This window comes from Parasteatoda tepidariorum, chromosome 6, assembly GCF_043381705.1.
Source record: "Parasteatoda tepidariorum isolate YZ-2023 chromosome 6, CAS_Ptep_4.0, whole genome shotgun sequence".
NCBI classification, from domain to species: domain Eukaryota; kingdom Metazoa; phylum Arthropoda; class Arachnida; order Araneae; family Theridiidae; genus Parasteatoda; species Parasteatoda tepidariorum.
The window spans coordinates 46,657,863-46,681,323 of record NC_092209.1 but is presented as its reverse complement, the minus strand read 5'-3'; the positions used below and the strand labels follow the sequence as shown (position 1 = coordinate 46,681,323).

The window sequence follows — 23,461 nt, the reverse complement described above, 5'->3', positions numbered from 1 at the left end:
TAGACTTATACTGGAATTTCGCCATAGCTTCCCTAACTATACAGTTTTTTTTACGGCTTCTCAAAAATGGAGTGAAAAAGTACACACATTAGCTGTTTCAAATTCATTTTTTAGTTAGAAAAAAGCTAAAAACTTCATCGAAATATCACAGATTACTGCTTAGGATGATAAAATTGAAAACATCAAAACCTATTTGATTGCCGGAAAAAAAAGAGAGGCGATTATAATGAACATTTCAAATTTTCACCAGGCAATCAAACTGTTTTTGATGTTTTCCATCCCTTTCTTCCTCAAGCACATTCGACAGATTTCGAAGGTGTTTTTGTTTTTTCTATTTTTACTTGAAAATTTGAGGCATCTAATGCGTATATTTCTTTAAATTCATTTTTGGACTAGGATTCTAAAAAAATATATTTAAAGGTGGTTATTTCGGAACACACTGTATAACAGTAAGTAGCAATAATAATACATTTATGATAAGATAGATATTCTCAAAATATGAAAGAAAAAAAGTGAATCATTACTGCTTTTTTTAGTTACCCTCCTTATGCTCCAATCCATGAAAATGCCGCCAATTGGAGCCAAAAACAAACCAGTCACTTGAAAGAGGCCATATAATTCCGAAAAGAATGCATCTACATGAAATATAGAAGAGTTTTCAGTCATAGAATAACATAAAGTACTATTTATGTTCAAGGCACTCATAAAACATAATACTCCATGGTAACCATATACTATGGTAAGCTCTTCGGGCAAATGTTAGTCACTCAGAGAAATCATAGCAAGCCAGGGACAAAACTATGGCGTAATAGAAAAAAGTCAGCGGAAGTGAAAAAAAATTCACAATTGAGATTTTTATATGTTTGGTATTTTTGTATGATAAGCTACTTATTGCGAAAAAAAATTTAAAGAAAGTTTTATTCAGTCTGTTTTTCGAAATTGCATTTTAGCGTTCATAGTATTGGCAATGGAAAAGAAATAGTTGTCATTGTCGAGCCACGTTTCTCGAAATCTGTCGAAAAACACTGACGTTCTTTTTTCAAGTGCACAACAGAAAAAAGTCTGCTGGTTTGATGTGTTAATTATTATTTTTATTTTGGATTTGGACCGTTTACTGAGATGGCCACTAACGTGAACCGCTTTTTTTTTTTTTTTAAATTTCGTATGATCAAGTGTTGCCGTTTAGTCAGTATCTCTATAATAAGTATGTTGTTGATAATCATATTTTTTCAATAAAAATCATTGGACTGGCAGAATGACTTGTTTTATGAATGTAACACATTCTATTACATCTTGAATAGTCTGCAAAATCATCCTGATTTGAACGTTATAAAGAATCTAAGACGTATTAGAACAGTTTTCAAAAGCCAAAATTATCATCAATTTGATTGTTTTTAAGCTTCAGCGAGTGGTTTAAACTAGGTGGCTCACATACCTGTAACATCTTGTGGTCTCGTTTCCTAACAGAATCCTAGCTCTTAATTATTTCCACAGGGGTAACTAGTTTCTAAATACTGTTGTTAATAATAATTTGTGGGGAAAACTATTTCCTTAAATTACAAAAGGAATAGTTTAAATGAAATAAATGCTACAAGGTGCCTTACTGAATCTGGAATTTCAAAAGTATTATAAAAAGTGAATGATTAGTTTAAAGTGCTTTAAATATACAAGAATACATAGTAAACATAAAAGCATCTAGCTTTCATACTTAAATAAAAGAGCGTATAATCTTTTTCCGTATGCGCTGGGCAAGTCTTTTGGTAACATTAGCCAAAGATGCCAGCAGCTCCGAAATCGACAAAATATTATAAAAAACAATAGAGAACTGCAAACTAAAATTTACAGATGCTTGGTTAATTTTGCCAACTTTTTGAAAGTCTCGACACGGATTAACTGTAGCAAAGTGGCGTATTCATAAGCCTTTGAAGAATTATTCAGAAGTAGTGATGAGTAAAAACTCTATAAATCGAATATACGAAACCAAGAATCATACAATAAAAGACTATCACTCGTAAATATTTATCAGCTGGCCTGAACAAGTTAGCACCTCTGCAGCACCCTATAGCAATATCTTTTCAAGATCTAACGCTGAACCATCACGCACCATTTTTATAAAATACACTCTTAAGTATAAGTACATCCTATTCCTGTCCATTGCTCCATCGTAATTAAAAAGCTTTTTAAATGTTTGTTTAAGATAGTGGTATAGAATCGTTCTCCTCATTCTAGCTCTACCAAAACAAGAGCTGTTGTTAATTCGTCTGATTCCCTGTCGCAATTTGTATTCAATTGCTTATGAATATAAAATACAATGTACAAATGAAAGAATGCTTCAAACCTTCATCTCGATCAGTCGTAATCCTTTCAGACCATAGATGGAGAGTTCCAACATAAATGATAGTGTAGAGCAACAACCAACAAAACCAATACTGGTGCAACAAATAGGAGACGGAAAATAAAGACTCACGAAGTGGTACGGATTTTGTTGAATCAACAGAGACCTGTTTATCTGAAAAAAATATTACTAATTAAATAAAATTATGCAACTGAAAAGCAATTTCCATTCTCCAATCATTACATAGTAGAGAATAGAGATGGAAGAGCAGTTATAGAATATACGGGTAGATGAAATACGGGCAGTTACTGAATATACGGGTAGATGAAATACGGGCAGTTACAGAATATACGGGTAGATGAAATACGGGCAGTTACAGAATATACGGGTGGATGAAATACAGGCAGTTATAGAATATACGGGTATGGGGAATATCAATTAAGACATTTTAAGCTAACACTATAATCACCTAAATCTAGTAATGTAAAGTTTCACGAAATGGCAAAAAATAATAATAATTCTCGGACTTTTTTAATTGTGTCGGTGTATAATTTTTAGTTTTGTGCGTGATTACGTAGCCTGATTCGTTTACTACTGATTCCGATTCGTTATAATTCGAATTAATACTGATTCGTTGATTTTTAGCGAAGTTTTTTACATCATAGGAAACACGGATATTCAGACAGTTAAATAATAAGCAAGCTAATATGTTTAAGTAATTAATGAAATTTAGTTTTAGTAAAATTTACTGTTTCTGACAAGTGATAGCCTGCCAACGTTTCTTACCATTCACACATTGCGCTCACCAAGTTGAACCGACTTTTTTGAATAAAAACTCTAAATTGAATGTGATTAAACCCTATTCGATAGGATAAATAGTTAAGAAGTTAAAAGGATTTTCTATGTATTAAAAACTCGTAAAGGAGGGCTGACGCCACTGTTTTGGGTGTTCAACATAATGTTAAATTTTGTTACGTTGCAATAAAACTTAGAAGCTTGAGATCACACAGGTGAGTTGAAAATGTACAGGGAGTACGATGAAACAAATAACTTATCATTTGACAATTAGTTCGATGATAATTTGTAAAACTTGTACAAAAAAGCACCATGCGGGCCGTTGCTTAGGCTGCTTTTGATGGAACTAACCTGCATTTGCGTTACACAGCAGTGTGGGCTATTAGCGACGATTTTTTTTTAGATTTTTATTTTACAACCATCGTTGAACATTCGTCCCAATTTAGAGTTTACTGCTACCAATGTTCTACTCCATAGCCTTGTAATTTTGAACTCAATCCAGAAGACAAAGGAACTCTTGGGTCAAGTATAGGGAGAAATTTGTTTTCGTTTAAAACTTTTTGATGGAACAAATCCGCATTTGCTTTACATGGAGAGGAAAGCCTACACCCGTTACCCCGACTGCAAGGGGACTCTAACCTATGACCCGTCTTCCATTGAAGATATTTTACGTCAGCACTGTGGTCGGTGTGAGCCGGGTGCGGAATTTGCATCGATCAGTCATCTCTGGGATTCGAACCTGGTTCACCTCACTAGAAGGCGAACGTTCTATCCCCTGAGCTACCACGGCTCATTTACGACGGTTTGGGACGGAAACATCCCTGAGGATGATCCGAAGACATACCATCACAATTTTGATCCTCTGTAATCGGCTTCGGTAGCTCGATAACCTGCTCCCGAAGTCGAGCATTTCACGGTAAAACAGTTTAACGACTACCGATACCGAACACCCTCTGTTCCTTTTGTAGGCAGACCAAAGTATTTACTCACCCGCACACTGACCGCAGCTACTAATGCTTGACTTCGGTAATAAGCTGGGAATCGTGTCTTAGCTATTAATCCACTGCTGGATGATATAGCTTTAAGAATAATTATTATTAGAATAATTATTAGAATTTAAGAATATTATTAGAACCAGAATTCCAGATTTAATTATATTGGTCCTCGTTAAACTGTTCTACCGTAAAGTGCTCGACTTCGCGTGCAGGTCGTCGGGCTACCGAAGCGGGGGTGCCATCCCCCTGCAGAGGATCAAAATTGTGATGGCATGTCTTCGGATCATCCTCAGGGATGTTTCGCCAATAGCCCATTGTGCAGCTCTAGTGCGGCCTAAATGAACAACAACAACCAAATTTAATTATTTTTTTTAAATGTTTAAAGCTTGTATTTTTCTTTTTGTTGCAAAACAATAAAAAAATTTTCAAATTCCTATACAAATTACAATTTTTGATTGACAAAGATGGGTGTAAAACTGAATGTTCGGAAATTTTTGAAACTTGACTACCATACTTTTTTTTCTTCCATTTTTGAAAAGGAACATGTTGCTACAGTTTCAAAAGTAACAGTAAAGTAACAGACCTAAATATTTTCTTAAAATGTTTAAAAACTGAAAATTAAATATTTCCTTTTGTACCAAACCGTTGATAAATGTTTCTTATTCATGTATATCAATCACTTTAATGAAATATTGAAATGATAAAAAAAAGAAAAAAAAGTAACAGAGAGATGGAAAAAACATATTTATTCATTGTGTTTCTCCTGTTATCGCATTATTTTGTGTCTTAATATAAGTTTTTTCACCTTGTAATTTCCCAGGCTGTATTATTTTTTAAACGAATACAAAACTGTTTAATGTCCTTTTACAATAGAAAGTAATACCGCTTTTACGATACATTGCATAGCTGATGGACAACCAAGGTCAAAGTCATAATTACAGAGTTTGTAAAAAACACGTGTTTGACCAACTGTTACATGGGGCGTGAATATATCAATACATCAAAAGACAGATTAACGCTGTTTCTGAAAATAGAGTACAATTTAAGCTAACATTATCGTCGGGGGTCTTTCATAGTGAAACGTTCAAAAACAATCCGGTTTTTTCATTTTTTAGGATTGAAACTTTTTCTCATTCATTGCTTGTTTGTTAAAGCAAGTTTTAGACGGTTGTTGTCATAACGTGTTTTAGCCATTTTTAAAAATCTAACAAATTTACAAGAAATAAAGAAATTAGCCGAACTGCATAACACATTCTACACTATTATACAGGGTTATTCATTATCTGGACCAGTGGTTTCCAGCTGGTGGCCCGGGGGCCGCATCCGGCCTGCGAAGCCTTTTTTTGTGGCCCGCGAAATAAAATGTATTAGTTGTCCTTTTTTGTGGACAATTTTCGTAAAAAATCTATATGGGTTTAAAATACTTTTCTCGTTAATAAAAACCTAATTTCTTCGTTTCTATGAAATTTGTCATACCAACGGTGCAAAAAAAATTATTTCTCAAATTTTGCATTCAAGAAAATATTTATTCAAATACAAAAATAATCGTGTATGTTGCTCTTTTTTATTTCATTTTTTTTTTTGTATTTTGTGAATATAATTTAGCATGTGCGCATCAGAATTTTTCTCGATGAAATTCTCCGATTTAATTTTTTGAAACCACTCATTTTGGACGAAAATATTTACACACACATTTGTAGATTTAAAATTTAAAATCTAACTATCTATTCTCTGGTGGTTGCAGTAGACAAACCTCAATTTTGTCATTGAACATTATGTGTGCTACTATGTAAGTTTTAATACCAACCTTTTTAAAGCTTTATATCTTAACAATTAGATATCTGTTGCACATTAATTGTTTAATACAGGGGTGCACATTAAAGTTATTGTAGCCCGAATTTTTTAATATGCAATTAAATATTTTGAAAAATCTATTTCTTATTTTAATTTGTAATTCAATACTTTTGTTTTGTACAACTTGGTAAAAATCTGACAGTAATATTTAATGTTCCTTCAAACATAAAAGAGTTGTACGTAAAATTTTGATAAAGTTGCGGCCCGCCATTTGATTTGTGTTTTTAATTATGGCCCCCGGCCTCATGTAAGTTGGAAACCCCTGATCTAGACTTCAGAAGGATTTAAATAACACTAATAGTAAAACTATGCACATATATTAATAACTTTTGAAATAAAGATTGGGTCTTCTCGTCTTAAGATGCTATCTTAATGATTCGAGGGCGAAGAACTGACTCAGAGGTTGCATAATTTCTCATAGGGTACTATCTAAACGACCGAAATGAAGTACGCCAAACTAACATCATTCCATTCCGCGATTGAGTTTATTAATTGTTTTTAGCTGTGAGCATGAGACTGTGCTCAGAAAAAGTTATTTCAAAACTTTGAAGCAGAATTTTTATTAAGCCTACGTTTTTATTATTTTGTAATTAATTTAAGTCAAAATAAGTGAAAAATATTACATCTAGCATTTTAATAATTTATAGTTACGAAATACAGCATTAAATACGGGTGTCTTTTTCTGCGTTAAATATAAAATTTTTTTAAACGAGGCTCACTTCCGAACAATTTTTCAAATTTCCAGTTATTTAGAAAGAAGAGAAACAGTTATTCATCATTGAAATTTATGTAATTTAAACAATCAATTATTGATAAATTTTTGAAAATTTCTTTTTCGGATTTTATATTTAAGTACAAATATAATTCTGAAATTTTAACAGATTTTTCAGTAACTATTAGATAGTTTTTTTTATATTTAAAATTTCCAAAATATCTATAATAAAAATTAAAGGTGTCCCATCTGCGTCAGAGGGTAAAAATTGTAAATTTGTACTAATTATTAATATTCTATTCTAATGCAACTTAAAAAAAATCCTGATTTTCGAATATATTCATTTTAAAGCGAAATTATGAAAAGCTTTTATTGAATATGAGAAATTTTTTTTTTTATCAACGTTACGTTTTATCTTCTATCATTATAGCTGAGAAAGATTGAAAATCGTGTAGATATCAGGGGATTGAGCACCTACTTAAGAAAGTAAACATCACGAGAAAAAACGAGCATTTCAGAACACAGAATAATAAAGAATATTGACAGAATCGCAGATGAAAAGAAGTAGATTGGAATAATTTCTAGGACCTTTTGTTCAGAACTGTTTATTCCCAAAACAGAATTTAAGATATTTCAGGTACTTTTTTTAAGCAATGTCTATTCCAAAAACTAGAATGGAAAAAATTTCTGATACTTTTTTTTCTCCCAAAAATGTCGATTTGTAAAACTAGATTAGAACTATTTCTGGAACTTTTTTTCTTCTTCAGAAATCTCTATTCCTAAGACTGGATTAGAACAACTTAGATTTCTTTTTTCTTCAGAAATATCTATTCCGGAGTAATCAGAACTAGCTGAGATCGAGTGGAAAAATTAAAAAAAAAATAATACAAATCAATTATATTTATGATTATTTATTTATTTTTCTGTTAATCAAAATTTAATTTTTTTCACTTCATTGATCAGCTCTTTTCCGGGCGTAAAATATCATTTTCATCGTTAGACATGCAATGATTCATAACATTGAAGTTCGTTGGCATAAGGTTACATAATTTCCAACCTTCCTTCCATACTAAACTTACTGCATCGTTTGGTGTGATACAACGAGGCTTAAGTTACCGATTAAATCTTCCAATGAATTTGTTGACAGTTAAATAATTCGAGCGTTTTTACGGTTTTCTCTTCTAGAAGTTAAATCATGCATTCACTTCACGTAGTACGGTTATTTGACCGTGACTTATGACAGCTTAAGTCGATTCGAACACATGGCTTTTTCCCTTAAATGACAAGTTGCGCGTCTTTAAAAAGAGAAAAACTTCATGCATACTCCGATTATTTTTGAAAATTTAATTTTAATTTATTCTTTTAATTAATTTAAACATGTTATTGTCTGTAATTTTGACATTTTTGTCAGAAGTGTGACATTTAAGAGTATGAGACATGATTTATGAAGTGTTTCTTTTGTTGTTGTTACTTACACCACTTGCTAACACCAGCTAGCCTGCTTGAAATCAAGCGAATTTTTAAGGCAGAGGGGGCGTTTTTTATTTTCAGTGGTGCCATCTATAGCTAAGAATACGACTTCAGCCACATATACAGCCCGCTTTATAGGGAGGATCCAATCACATTCCATTCATTCATCCACAGATCGTAATTTTGACCTGAACCAGAGAACGATCAACCTACAATTCAGTACCCCCAGAGGCATTTATTTGTTATGGAAACTTTTAGGACTTTGTGACCCCGGCAGATTTACTGTGTATCAGTCACCATTTAATACACGGGGATTTTTCGGTCGGCGGGATTCGAACTCACGTTTGCACGAAAACGAACCCAACGTCCTACGAACCAGGCTATTCCGGTTTGTACTTCCTTGCATTGATAGTATTCAATAATCAACACAGTATTAAAAATCATGAACCAACTTTGGTCAAACACATTACATATATTTATGATGAAGCAACCAATAATTAGTATTTGGGTTAAAGCATAGGGATAGGTCAGAGGATTACAATCCATTTCAATATTAGCCAGATGGCATTAAAAAACGGGAACATCAGATGACTTGCGGACATTGAGAAAGATTTTAAAACATCGAAGATGACTAATTGATACATTATATATCTGTTAGACTCCTATGGATAAAGCACGTTGGAAATGTTGTGTTCAGCAGGGCTAAGACAAAGTATGCGCGAGACGTTTTTATTTATTTCGTAGTATTAACAATTTTGTTTAAAACTGAATTATAAGGTAGATAAATGAAAAATTTTCTTTTGTTCATAAATTTAATAAAACTAGGTGGCTCCATCTGCCATTCTCTTCAATTGCTTCTCATTCATCATTGTTTTCTTTCCTGCAACGTCAATTTCCCCAAAAAATGTAGAACATTTTGTTTTCAAAATACACAATTATTGTAGCTTTATGTAAAAACATTTAGTTACTATGCTAATCGTAACGAAGTAGACGATTACCTAGGTTTGAAACATAATCATCAGTATTGAAAAGAAAATTAACTTAAAAAAATACAGATAATGTGACTCAATAGGAGGAAATAAATACTCGCTGACGAGATTTATATCAATTCAATTACGGAATTGGGAACAGTTTTCATCACTCATTATTAAGTTTTTTAATCTTTAAAAATTTCACTATAAATGTTACGACTTATATCTAACAATATTTATCTCTCTCTCTCTCTGTTTTTTTTTTTGTTTTTTTTTTTTTTTTTTTTTTTTTTGTTGCTATTTTAGATTGACAGTTAGCTCAAGTTTATAAAATAAAGAAATAAAGATCTCGTGAAAAAATAACAATTCTACAACTATAAAATAGTCAATACTTAAAGCAAAAAAAGCTGTCGAATCACAAAAAAGTATTTAAATTTGCGATAACTTTCGAACAAAAATTTCGTAGTGACATACGAGTTAAGATCACAAATAATAATGGCTCTCCCAGTTAACAATTCTCGAAGAATTAATATTAGCAGTTAACAGTTCACGAACAGATTAACAGTTAATAATTTTCGTACAGATAATATTAGCAGTTAATAATTCTTGGACATTTAATAATTCTCAAACTAATTGTCGTGCCTTAATTTTTTTAATTCCTGTATTTTTTTTTCTCCACGCCTTCGTAATTTCAAGTTCGAACAGATTAACAGTTAATAATTCTCGTACCGATAATATTAACAGTTAATAATTCTCGTACCGATAATATTAACAGTTAATATTTCTCGAACATTTAATAATTCCAGAATTAATTGTCGTACCTTTTTTTTTTATTCTTGTATTTTTTTTCTACACGCCTTCGTAATTTCAAGTTTCTATGTGTTATAGATTTTATTCAGTGAAGCAAAATGTAATTTAACGCAAAAACAGCACTTAAAATTTCAACAACTGTGGAAAAAATTGAAATAATAATAAATAAAAAAAAATAGGTTCGTATACAAAGTGTTCTAAGAGTTAAGTTCATAAACAAATATGGCCTGTTCAGCTTACCAAATTTCGATTATGTAATTTCATTCCAGGGCCTAGTATGATATTTTTTCTAAGCATTTCACATCAAATAATTTTTAAATAATCATCAAATGTTAATTTTTTTTTGTTCCATTATACTCCCTGTACATTTTTCGACGCATCCTAGTAATTTCAAGTTTCTAATTCTCATAGTTTTGCTAGCAAAACAAAATTCTAACAGTAAGCTAAACACCCTTAACAGCGGCGACGTCAGCGCCCCTTACAGTTTTTTAAATATTGCGAGAAAATATTTTTTTCAACATATAAAATTTCTCAAATATTTCATAAATATCACTTTAATTAGATTTAAAATACTTGGAATTGAGAAGTTCTTTTTAATAAGATAATTAAATGCTATTAAATGTCAAATACGGACAGTGAAAAGATAGACCTTGCACTGTCCAGGCACCGAAAGCTATTTAAAGAGCATATGCAAGCTTTGAAAGAGATAATTATCTATTATAAAATTGACTCAAAATAAAACAAAAATAGTGTTTAACAATTTAAAGCTATTTATCAGATTGAAAACTTATTAAATGAAAAACCAAGGCTTTAAATTTAATAACTAGAAATGCTAACAAACGATCGTTTCGATTTGTCGATATTTTTTTGAGAGAGACGACGACAACAGCAATAATAACAAAAAGCCAAAAATTTATTACTACGTTTTATGTTTGATAATGAAATAAAAAAATACTTCGCTGCTTTAGAATTTTAGTACTTGACTTGACTATCAGACGATTGGTCGATCGTCTGATAAAATATGTATTTTTGTTTTTGCCAGAATAAGTTTAACTGGATTCTAATTTTTCTATTCTATGTCCCCATTCAATTTTTCTTTTTATTAATTTTTAAGTCTTTCTTCTTCTGAGAAACGCTGTTTTAAGTGTTTTGCTTATCTAACTATTATGATATTTAACAAGAACTCAATAGTCTAACGGCAGATCATTGAAAAAAGCTACTAATTCTTATAAATTCGTTCTTTCTTTCTTTTTTTTTAAATTGTAAATTTTGTATCAAAATTTAATAATATTTAAAGTACATAACATAGTGAATTTTTGAAATGTACAATAATTCAGAAATTAAAAAAGAGACTTTTTGTAAGAGAAAAAGCAAAAGTTTTGAGTTATTATTTAAAACTATTAATTTAAATTTTAGTGATAAACGAACAGAAAAATAATAGTTTTAACTTTAAATTAAAAACAACATATACTGATGATTTTGGATTATATTTGAGTTTTTTTTAAATTATTAAAAGGGAGTTTGAAGAAGATTTTATCGCACTGTTTTGAAAAACGGTAAGTGCCGCTGCTGTTTTGGGTGTTCAAATTAACTCTTTAGTTTGTATTACTGTGTAAATTCATGACTGATCATGAAATTCGTGAGTTTTAGTAAAAAGTACCTTGCGGGTAGCTCTGCTGGCAGCAGGAGTAACTACGATTTTCGTTTATGAATTCAATGGGACTTTTTTTTCTTCTGAAATTCCAATTTGTTTGAAAATTGTCACAATTTAATAGCTTTTTATGCTTTTTTCTCACTTTTCTTGCACTACGTTACATTCTGTTTCGCAGCTGAAAAACTGTAAGATTTAGAAACTGGAAATTACGAAGGAGAGTTAACAAATGTAAAAGGGATGTAATAAAAAAATTAAATTCGCTTATTAGTTTGTATTAGAATTATTAACTGTTAAACTTGCAGTAAACTACACCGTGCATTCTTGCCCTACTACTCGCTGAAATGCAACTACAGAGTTGAACTTTGTTGTACTAAAAAGGCCATTTTCCTTTATTAAAAGTTAACGCGAATTTTTTTTCTTTCTAAATTCTGAGTTGATCGAAAATTACAGCAAATTTTAGATACTTTTTTTAGCGATTTTTTCACTTTTTTTTGTTTCAAATAACGATTATTTATCACCGGTTGTAGAAAATTTGCTTGTTAAACTTGTTTAACTAAATTTAACAGTTAAAAATTTAACTGTTAAACTTGTAGTAAACTATACCGTGCATTCTGCCCTACTGCTCGCTGAAATGCAACTACAAAGTTGAACTTTGTTGTACTTTTTAGTACAACAAAGTTCGCGTTAACTTTTAATAAAGGCCATTTTCCTTTATTAAAAGTTAACGCGAATTTTTTTTCTTCTAAAGTCTAATTTGATTGAAAATTACAACAAATTTTAGATACTTTTTTCACTTTTTTTTGTTTCAAATAACGATTATTTATCACTGGTTGTAGAAAATTTGCTTGTTAAACTTGTTTAACTAAATTTAACAGTTAAAAATTTAACTGTTAAACTTGTAGTAAACTATACCGTGCATTCTGCCCTACTGCTCGCTGAAATGCAACTACAGAGTTGAACTTTGTTGTACTAAAAAGGCCATTTTCCTTTATTAAAAGTTAACGCGAATTTTTTTTTTCTAAAGTCTAATTTGATTGAAAATTACAACAAATTTTAGATACATTTTTTCACTTTTTTTGTTTCAAATAACGATTGTTTATCACTTGGTTGTAGAAATTTTTTTTTCTCTCTCTCTGGTTATTTTCATTTACAAGCTTACGCTTGAATTGACGTCAAAAAAATGAATAAAATGAAAAAAAAAATGAGAGAGAGAGAGAGGGTTAGATTAAATGTTTTCAGTTATAAATCTGAACATTTATATTGAAATTTTTAAAAATATAAAAAGAGTTAATAATGATTAAAAAAAAAGTTTCCAGTTTAGTCATATATTGTTAACAAGTAAAACTACTTCTCATTTCTTATTTCTTATTATGTCCCATTGTCTGTATTATTTATTTTTAAATATTTTTTTTAATATTACAGTATTTTAGTCTTAAATCTGAGTAATCGTTCATTTTTTGACTGCTAAAATAGCAATAAAATGTTCTTACACAACATTGTAATGATCATATATTTTATAAACAAATAGATCTTTGTTTTTGTGCAAAAATTTCAAATTTTAAGACAATAAAAAAGTTGAATGTGAGGTCACCACAAGGTTGGGGAGCAGAGCTTCCTATTATGTTTAAATAATAGTTAGTGACTTGATAATACTAGTTTTTATTTCAAATAAATCAACAGTCAGTGATTATCTACCTAGCGCGTATTTTTTCTCATGTTTTATTCATATTTAAAAATAAATTGCTTTATAATATGTGATTTATAAATTCAGTAAGTAAATCAATGTTTTTTAAGGTAGAATTACAATTGTATCAATTCATTCAGTGAATTAATGCTTTGAAGGATCCATAAAAAGTGAATTTATGCCTTAAACGATCATTGAAATGCTTTGAAATATCTCTTAAAAATTAATTTATGTCTTAAACTATTCCTCAAATGCTTTGAAATATTTCTTAAAAACTAATTTATGTCTTAAACTATTCCTCAAATGCTTTGAAGGATCCGTTAAAAATAACTTTATACATTAAACGATCTCCAAATGCTCCCTTAACGAATTTATGCCTTAAACAATCCCTAATATGCCTGCAAGGAAAGAAAAATCGTGTTTCATTGCTGAGAAAACTATCTTTAAGAGCTCAACTGGATTTTTTTTTCGTACTAAAGGCACCTTCAAATTCGGTTCATTAGTCATTGATTCATTTAATGTATAGTAACTTAATTAAATAAATTATAATAATAAAAAAAAACTAGATAACTTTTATAGTTCTCGGAAAATCCGCGCACCTGTATCGGTAATTATGCACTGAGGAAAAGAAGGCTGTTTTTGTCAGGTTCGAAAATGGTAATAAAAACCTTGAATGAGAAACGTTAGCGACATTTAAATAGAATTGAGTAGCAAGGTCAAGGTTACAGTGTAAGGAATAGGTCAACTCAATATACACATTTTCATGAAGATTACGATGATATTAAGTTTGAAATTTTTAGAAAACGTATGAGTTATTTGCTGTATTGAACGGTTATTTAAGTTAATTTCTATAAAGTGTCCTTTGTATGTTAATACTCTGTCAAATTTTCTCCTAAAAATTGAGATTTCATTTTTTATACATTGAGATTTCATACATTTTAAGAAAAAAGTGACATCTCAACTGTTAGGTGAATAGCATCATTTGGAAATATGACTATTGTATAAAATACTGTTGCCCAGAAAATATAGGCTTCGCAGTGCATAAGTGAAGTTTATTTTTTTATCTTTATATATTTTTTATTTCTTTATTTTTTTTTATTTCCAATGAGCTGCACAATCGGTCTTCCCGATGAGCTGACCTAGTGCGTTCTCCAGAGGTGGTATCCACTCTTTCAGGACCACCACAATGGGTGAGATACCGTTGGTTATGTTAATTTGGACGTCTAGTTTCTGCCGCACTAGATCGTAGCACCGAGACTCTATTTGAATGCTAAAGTGCACTAATAATTTAATTTTGTCGGAAATGCCAAGAGCCAATAAGGCACTCCAGGGATCTTTTACATGCCGCATAATCATACGACATGGCCGCTGAGGATTTTCTGCATCCCGAAAATCCGGTGTCTGGGCCGGTGATTGAACCCGCAGACTTGGGCTTAGAAGGCCGACGACAAACCAACTGCGCTATCCAGCCCCTTTTTATTTTTATATTGCTTTGTATATTTTATATTGTCGTTTTTTTTAATTTTATATTGCCTTCGGGGAGGACTTTTTGATGGAACTAGCCCGCATTTGCGTTACATGGAGAAGAAAACCTCTCACGGTAAGCCTGACGGCAAGGGGACTGTAACCCATGATCCGTCTACCACTGGGGACATTTTACATCAGCACTGTAATCGGTGCGAGCCAGGCACGGAGTTCTAATCGACCAGCTATCGCTGGGATCAAACCCGAGTCCCCTTATTGGGAGACGAGAGCTCTATCCCCTGAAACACCTTTGTAATGTAAAAATTTAATCACAATTTCAATTACAAATTGAGATTTTTACTATTTTTTTCCGAAAATTTGAAGGCTCGAGCATTTTTCCGATCCAGAGACATACTTCCTTAATTGCATCAAATTCATCGGTGTTTTTTTCTTAAAAGTCTATATTTTCCACGTTATTTAGTTATTATAAATTTATCTAAGAACATTTTGTTAATTTGTTAATCGCAAGGAAATAAATGATCAACTACAATTGATGAAAAGAATTGGAGATCAAAGATAAATCGGAAGTCGTCATGGAGAAATCTTCAGAGGAAGGCATTGGCTCACATTGGGCTGTCTGGTCAACTATGATGATGATGATGATGTAATTATTAAATAATCAACTGTTCTTGAAAAAAATTTAATTTGATGAGTGTTGAAAAGTCTGTCGGACGAAGAAGTTTAACAGGTAGTTTTTAACTTCTTCAAATAGCGAAAAGAAAAAAAAATTATCAGATGGTTATATTCAAGCTGGTAAAGCAGTAGGATGATTGCTTGAGTGCTTAAAATGATTTTCACTGACTGGGTTACTAAATCTGAACTGTCAGAAACTTTTAAATCACCTTTCATAAATTGATACCACTTTTCTAAGGCACCATTTTCTATGATAACATTGTACTGGAGTACAATGTATGCAACAGTATTAGATTATTGGTATTACTGTGTAAGCTGGAGGACTCGCTTTCTGAGAAACATATTTAATTTGATTTTAAGGGCAGAAAGGTTACTTAAACAGAAACCAAAAGTGTAACAATTTTTATTAATAATAGTTTTGTATAAATAAATAATAAAAGTATCAGAATTCCAAGATTATGACCAGAATTAGAAGAATCAGATTTGAATACTAGATTTAGAAAAAATAGATTTGAATACTGGAATTACAAGAATTAGATTTGAATGCCAAAATTAGAAGAATTAAATCTGAATACCAGTTTGATAATGATTAAAACATAGGGGGATAACTTGCTCTTAATACATATTTCATTACATTTAATTTCCAAAGCTGTTATTTTAATGGAGACATAAAGTGTAGCAATTTTTATCAATAAGATTTTCGTTTAAATGAGTTATGATATCAGAATTCGAAGATTATAACAAGAATTAGGAGAATCAGATTTGAATACTAGATTTAGAAAAAATAGATTTGAATTCCAGAATTAGCAGAATTAGATTTGATTGTCAAAATTAGAAGAATTAAATTTGGATGCCAGCTTGAAAATGATTAAAACATAGTAAGATGACTCGTTCCTTGAAAAACACATTTCATTGCATTTAATTTAGAAAAACTCTTATTTTAAGTGAGACCTAAAATTTAACAATTTCTATTAAAAGTATTTCTGTTAAAGGCTGGTAATTTTGTTGAAATAAATAAAAATGCCAAATGCTTATAAATAAATTTATGTCTTAATACGATTATCGTTTAAAGTTTACAATCAAATAAACTTACCTATTTCCTTGGCTCTATGAATATTTGATTCAAATTTCGTAGATTTTTGTTGAATTCCTGAAAAATTAAGGAAATTAATGAGAAATCAAACTTTCAGAAAATTGGTTCAACTGAACTCTTAGAAAAATTGGTTCAACTGAACTCTTAGAAAAATTGGTTCAACTGAACTCTAAGAAAAATTGGTTCAACTGAATTCTTAGAAAAATTGGTCCAACGTTAACCCATAGAAACCGTACTTTAAAAAAGATATCTGCTGCAAGCCTAAATAAGCTATTAAATTGAACCATGCTATCGTTTAAGTTTAACTTTAGCAACATGTAATCAAGTTTAATAGTATTCAGTTTGAACGATAATATGGTTCAACTTGGGACCGTTTTAAAGTTAACACGGTATTTCGCTCTCCAAAATTTCCAACGGTGTAACATTAACTGTAAAAATATTATTTACTATAATACAATTTTACCAAATTTAAGTAATTCTGTTATCTACTGATAAGTGCAAAATACTGGAGAGAATTCGCCGTAAACCTCAATTATTTGACTTCATTTAACATTAGCATTTTATTTTAACATTAGCTTTTTTTCAATTCTGAAACAAAACATTTCTTATAATAATATTGCTATTATAAAGCAATTTTGAATGTAATAGTTATAATTTCATAGCCTTAATTTGAATGAATTGTATTTATAAAAATATTATATTCTTGACGATTATTTCATTTATTTTATTGAAAAACTCAGCAATTGTAGATATTTCATTCAAAATTTATAATTCCCAAAGAACACTAATAACCCAACGGGTTAAAGTTTGTAACATTCTGATTGCAAAGAAAAATCAAGAGTTAAGTTTTTTTATACTTGTAGGTTCAAATTCAAAGTATAACAGAATATTCTATCTCTATTACAATAAATGAAGCATAAGATTTACTTTGTAGAATAAAATGTTTCTCATTTTCCCCAGAGCAATAAGGAATTTAAAATCTAGTTTCATTTTTGCTCTATTGCTATTCTGGTGAGCAATTATCTTTTTATTTCTTTTTTAGTTTTACCTGGAAAAAAAGTTGCACTACGACGCATTCAGGAGTCAGTAACTTGTTGACACTGACCAGGGTCAGATATTACTTTTCTGTGACGCAACAGGTCAAAGTTGTCATAATCTATTTATATAATATTATTTTGACGAAAAAGTGTTTTTTTATTTTTTTATTACATGATAAGAGCAGTTGCTAGAAAAGATGGCGTATTAGTTATCCCGTTTCCCAATAAAACCTGTAATTGAATATAATTTTATAAATTTTGAGATATTTCGAATGAATTCTTTTTTATTTTCAATGTAACAGTCTACCATTATGAAACGAAAATTTTTGTTAACCTTTTTTGTGAGTTGATGAGCGAAGCGAACATGCGTCCAGCCCCCTAATTACCCATATAAATGAAAATATAAACATTTCGTGCACTAATTAAGAGATTCTCGTCATAGTTTTAATGGATATCATTCAATATCGGCGAAAAACATTAAAAACAGCAAATATAAACTTTCCAGAAAGGCTTTCCTGAGAAATTAGATTTCTCAAGAACGATTCGACCGATTTCGCTCAAAATTTGCATTTTGTTATATGAAATTACATTCTTTAAGATGATCAGAATTTATAGGGATTGATCGGATTGCATTCTTTAAAATAATCTTTGGCTAAACGAATTTTATAATTGCGTGTAAATTATTTTCAATTTGCTTAAAAAGTTTCCGAGATATGGTGAAATACGCAAAGAGCAAAACGAGCATTAAGGGCTCCAATTTTTGGAGCGGTCTTCTTACCAAACTATTTGGACCATATTTCTCAGATTGCGGCAGCCCCCTATATTTCGGGGGTCAGAAATGTTAGTCTGTCAAGAAAAAAAAGGCATGTTTAATCAGGGAAAGTACGTTTTTGTGCCTGATTTCGCAACTTTAAATATCGTCTGCGCTTATTAATTAGCAAATTTGAAGTCACCCCCTTGAGACATTAAGATTGAGTCCTGGAACGTTAAAATCCGATCATTTGATCAAAAGTTATTCAGGGTGGTCTCAATTTTTTTGTTGGCGCTCTTTACACCAAGTTTTATACTTCTATCATTAAAGGAGGGTTTCCTTCAATTATTTTACCAATTTGCCGTACTAATTAGCATGCGTTTTATAACAAAATTAAATATGAAAGTCTTTAAAATAAGTTATTGGTTTGTAGTGAAATGCATTAAAGTTAATTTAAACATAAGAATGGAAATTCGTTTGCATTCAAAAGATAATTTGAAAATAGTAATAGATAAATGAAAAACGAATTATCTTTTATTGCCTAATTTCGAAGTTTTTTTACGGGTTGTACTCATGCATCATTAGTGGTACGTAGAAGCCCATTTGAGTTTAAAACTATTTAAATTGCAACTGTGGTAACCTACCTAAAACCTAACAATTTATAGGCTGAAATAATTTTAGCTTTAAAAAGGAGTTCAGATTTTGCAAAATATTTGATTTAAACATTGTAGTTGTTAATTACCTTACTGAAAAATGGAAGATTTATGAACATGGAAAATATCCCCGAGACAATCTAATTTAACAAATGTGAATAAATCTAAGAAATAACCTTACATGAAATGCATTTAAAAAAGAAACAAAAACGTTATCACTGTAACGGAAAAATTAAGGATTCTCACTTTTAAATGACGCTTGCAAAACCCTCAGTCATAAATGGAACCCATAATTTTAAAATAAAAGACTGTTGTTCAATATTTCAGAAATACCGCGCCAATTTGGCACCCTTTGTCTTAGCATCCTCGCCACTGTTTTTTTTTTTGTAACCCAAAAACAGTTGAAATTTGGTTGTTGATCTTATAGCTTGAGCGTGCTCTTACAACACCTCCTAGATAAGAGCAGGCCTCAGCACGGGTTACCATAAATATCCTTAAGTAGTCCAAACGAAATGACATATTTCGTATTTTCAACCACTGCTTAGTACCCCTAACGAAATGACGTCTTTCTTATTTTTCATCTACTGCGCAGTTAACTTCGTTAGATCGGACTACTAAATTGATCCGCCGGCCTTCCTTCTTCTAGGAGGTATTGGCTCGTCGCACCGATGAAAATAAAATTTGAAATACAGTCCATTAGTTTTTATTCATTCGTTATCGAACAAATCAGCATATAAATCAATTAAATTAGTATCGAACAACTGTTAATAAAAATAAATAAAAGCTTAAATTAGTAAAGTTTCTTTCTGCCATGTTTAGCTGGTTCAAAAAGACATTTCAAATCTGTAAACAAAAAGCTTTTCATAACTTAAACGAATTAAAAATCAAAATTCTTTTTTGAAATGCTAATGAATAAGAATTAGTTTTTGCACATCCTATAAAATCGCTAGTTTTAATGACATCCACTTACTTTTGAATGGAGGTTCATCCATGATGTAGTTGAATGTACCCCAGACACATGGTGCCACTGAAGACACTTCCATTTCTTTACCAGAAAAGAGACCCTTTTTCTCAACTTCGAACTTGTCAGCAGGAAAAACAAATAACGTGACTGGCAACATAAGGACACTGAGAACAACCAGCAAGAAGCAAGCCCACTCCCAAGGCAATCCAGCGTCATAACCATACTAAAGAAATACACATAAACTCAGATTAGATGAACCATCAGACCATTGACGTGTATGTTGAGCACGGTGGTTAAAAGCACTGATTTGTCATTGAAAGGACTGGGGTTCGATTCTAAGTGACTGCTTGAAGCACAGCCAGCTTCAGATTAATAAATAGCAGCTTGCTTGGGAAGTAAAGCTGACCGGTGCGAATATATGTTAAAAGTATAATAAAGTCGTACAACAGCCAGTTGTTAGCTAAGAGTGTCCTAGAGATTCACAATTTCTAGATCATCGACAAGATGATAACAGAGAGATATCACCATGTTGATAGATGTTGCTATAGTCTGTCTAAGCTAAGAACTCCTCCCGCCACAAAGTCTGAGGCCGTCTGGTGCTATGGAAACAAGAATGGCACATTTTAGGGAGGGTAGCTTCACCCAAGGACTAACACAACAGACCGAAGAAAAATATTCCCTTTCTCCCGCCGACCTGAGGCGAAACCACTCCGAAACAGTGACCTCGCACCCCTACTTGAAATAGTCATACATCGTTACCATAGTCACCGCCACAGGTCCAGACGAATGTCTGGAAGAGTTCTTATTTTAGACAAACTATATGTCATGTTGATAGATGTTTTCATGTTATGTCATGCCATGATAGAACACCATGTTATGAGATATCTTATGATAACAGATCCGTTTCAAAAATCGCCCTCATTGAGCACGGGTCACCTATATTTCCCAGACAAAGTGGAACTCAACGAGCTGAAGTTAGGTGTGATTTTATAGCTGCCACTTGGGATAGAAACCCAGCTCTTTCCAATGATATCGCGATGGCGTCTACATTGCGATCTAATGACAATAACATCCACATCACGATGGCACAGTACTTTTAATCACTGTGCCATCGTGGTTCCAATGACCCACTTCCAACGACACTGACGATGAAGAACTTCCAATGATATCCACATTGCAATGGCACAGTGTTTTTTAACCACTCTGCCATCGCGGTTCAAACTTCATGTTTAATAATGTTAAATAAATAATATATTAACATGCATGTTTATGTATGTTAAAGTAGCGAAATCAGATATTTCTCCATAGATCATCTAATATACATACTAACTCAATAATTAACATTATATTAATTTACTTCAAAGATGATTTAGCGGCTTGTGGGAATGAATATGATTTAAAATGTTAGGAGCAATAAGTCACACATTTTCCATAAGTGGCATTTTTACATTAAACTGTTCTTTGTTTCCGGGTAGTACTTTGAAAATTTTCAGAATTTCCTCTAGATAACAATAAATATTGTAATGCTTACATGAAAAACGCTCTCTCAAACAATTTAAATCGTGGTTTATCCTTATATTGCCCCAATCTTTTCATTTGCTTACGTTATTGTAAAAGAAAAATATTTTTATTCATGTAGTCATTTTGTTAAATGTCCGAAATATAACGTTTTATCATTCACATTGGTAAATACCGACATTTGACATACATTAAAGATGAAGGCTATTTTTTTAATGATCATAAAATGTTTTAATAAAATAATTCTTTTAAAAAAAATCAATAAAAATATTTCTTTCGAAATGATTTTTGTTATATATCATTATTACTCACTTAACTGAGAAATGCCGATATGCCCTAATAAAAAAGCTATGCGATTTTTGTTTTAATTATTACAAAAGAAAAATAATTTTTCTAATTCACGCTCAGTGTTCTAGAGACAACTTAGAAACACGAATTTCAATCTCACAACTTTAATTTTTTTTAGTCCTATTGTGCTTGCGAGAACGGATGTTTTTACTGAAATTAAACTCTGGCATCGTATTTGCAAACTACTTTAAATACTTCTGTAAAATACCACAAATGCAGCAGTAAAATATCACAATTTGAGGGAAACATATTTTTGAAAACGTGGATGCTATGAAATATACAGTATTAATAAAAAAATTTACTTTAATGAAAACAAAAACTGATGCAGATGCACTGAAGGCTCCACTGTAGAGTGTAATAATTGTCGATCTCTTCTCAGGAAACAAGTCAGCAATCTATAAATAAAAATAATCATTATAGTAACAGTCATTAATGCCTTGATTGTTAGAAATAATTGTCACATAAACATTTCCAGAAATCATCCTTACATTGAAGTCATCAGTCATAATAATTTTTGTTATAATAACTCTATTATTCACAGTAACAACTCCCGTTAAAATATTTAACAAAAAAGCCATGCGCCATTGCTACACATCTGGGCCGAGTTTCGCCTTCCTGCTCCTACCAGCTTGTGGCGTAACTACCACTACGAAAATTAAACATCAATTCACTAGTATATAAAACATTCTAACTTGATTCAATCACGAGGTACCTTTTGATAGATGAAGGTTGGCATGGTCGATAACTCCGCCCCCCACATTGGTGACCCGGACGTGATATGATTACGCAAATCTTGTTAGTAACTCCCACTTCGATCTGGTAACGCCTACTTCGATGAACGGACACCACTAGTTGCTGTACTTGTAAAAGACCGGGAGAGCTCGATTAAGGTTACCGGTTTTTTTTGTGTGCTGAATGTGAGAGGTGTATTAACTACACGGTCGTATAGTCTCTCCTGTGTTGCATTTAGCATTCGAGTGTATACAGGCTGACGTTGTGTATGATCGAGACGAGACTGAGTAGCAACAGCGTGAGGAGGTGGATAATGTCGCAGTCACAAGTCACCAGTTCAATGTGGACATCAAGATGTTAGAAAAAACATCTCCCACCGAAAACCCCCCTGCCAGCGATGTCATCTGTCTAAAACCGAAGATGACTCTATTAAATGGGATAACAGTTATAGTAGGAAGTATTATCGGATCAGGAATATTTGTAAGCCCGAAAGATGTCTCAAAAGGTACCGGAAGCGTTGGCCTATCTCTCGTGGTATGGATCACTTCAGGAGTTTTATCGATGGTTGGAGCCTATTGCTATGCCGAGCTGGGCTGTATGATTACAAAAACAGGAGCTGATTATGCATATATCATGGAATCGTTTGGCCCATTTGTCGCCTTTTTACGTTTATGGGTCGAATGCATGATTGTCCGTCCATGCTCTCAAGCAATAGTTGCATTGACCTTTTACTTTTATGTTTTGCGACCCATTTATCCGGACGGTGAACCACCTGATACAGCTATTCGTTTTTTGGCCTGTTTATGTATCTGTTTGCTTACGTTCGTAAATTGCTGGGATGTAAAATGGGCAACAAGAGCCCAAGATTTGTTTACGTATGGGAAGTTGATAGCCCTTATTGTTATCATCTCTACAGGCTTCATAGAAT

The 23,461-nt window shown here is 31.7% G+C and overlaps 1 protein-coding gene across 2 annotated transcripts in view; it reads right to left on the bottom strand.

The window, feature by feature from the left end:
* Positions 1-23,461, bottom strand: part of LOC107440994 (equilibrative nucleobase transporter 1) — a 103,837-nt gene that overhangs the window by 6,110 nt on the left and 74,266 nt on the right. For both annotated transcript variants that reach the window (XM_016054115.4, XM_016054114.3), the window contains exons 6-10: positions 22,104-22,196; positions 19,942-20,158; positions 16,531-16,587; positions 2,339-2,509; positions 525-635 (exon numbers count right to left, since the gene is read on the bottom strand). In XM_016054115.4, the coding sequence (XP_015909601.1) occupies positions 525-635; positions 2,339-2,509; positions 16,531-16,587; positions 19,942-20,158; positions 22,104-22,196 (649 nt within the window). The remainder of the gene's footprint in view (positions 1-524; positions 636-2,338; positions 2,510-16,530; positions 16,588-19,941; positions 20,159-22,103; positions 22,197-23,461) is intronic.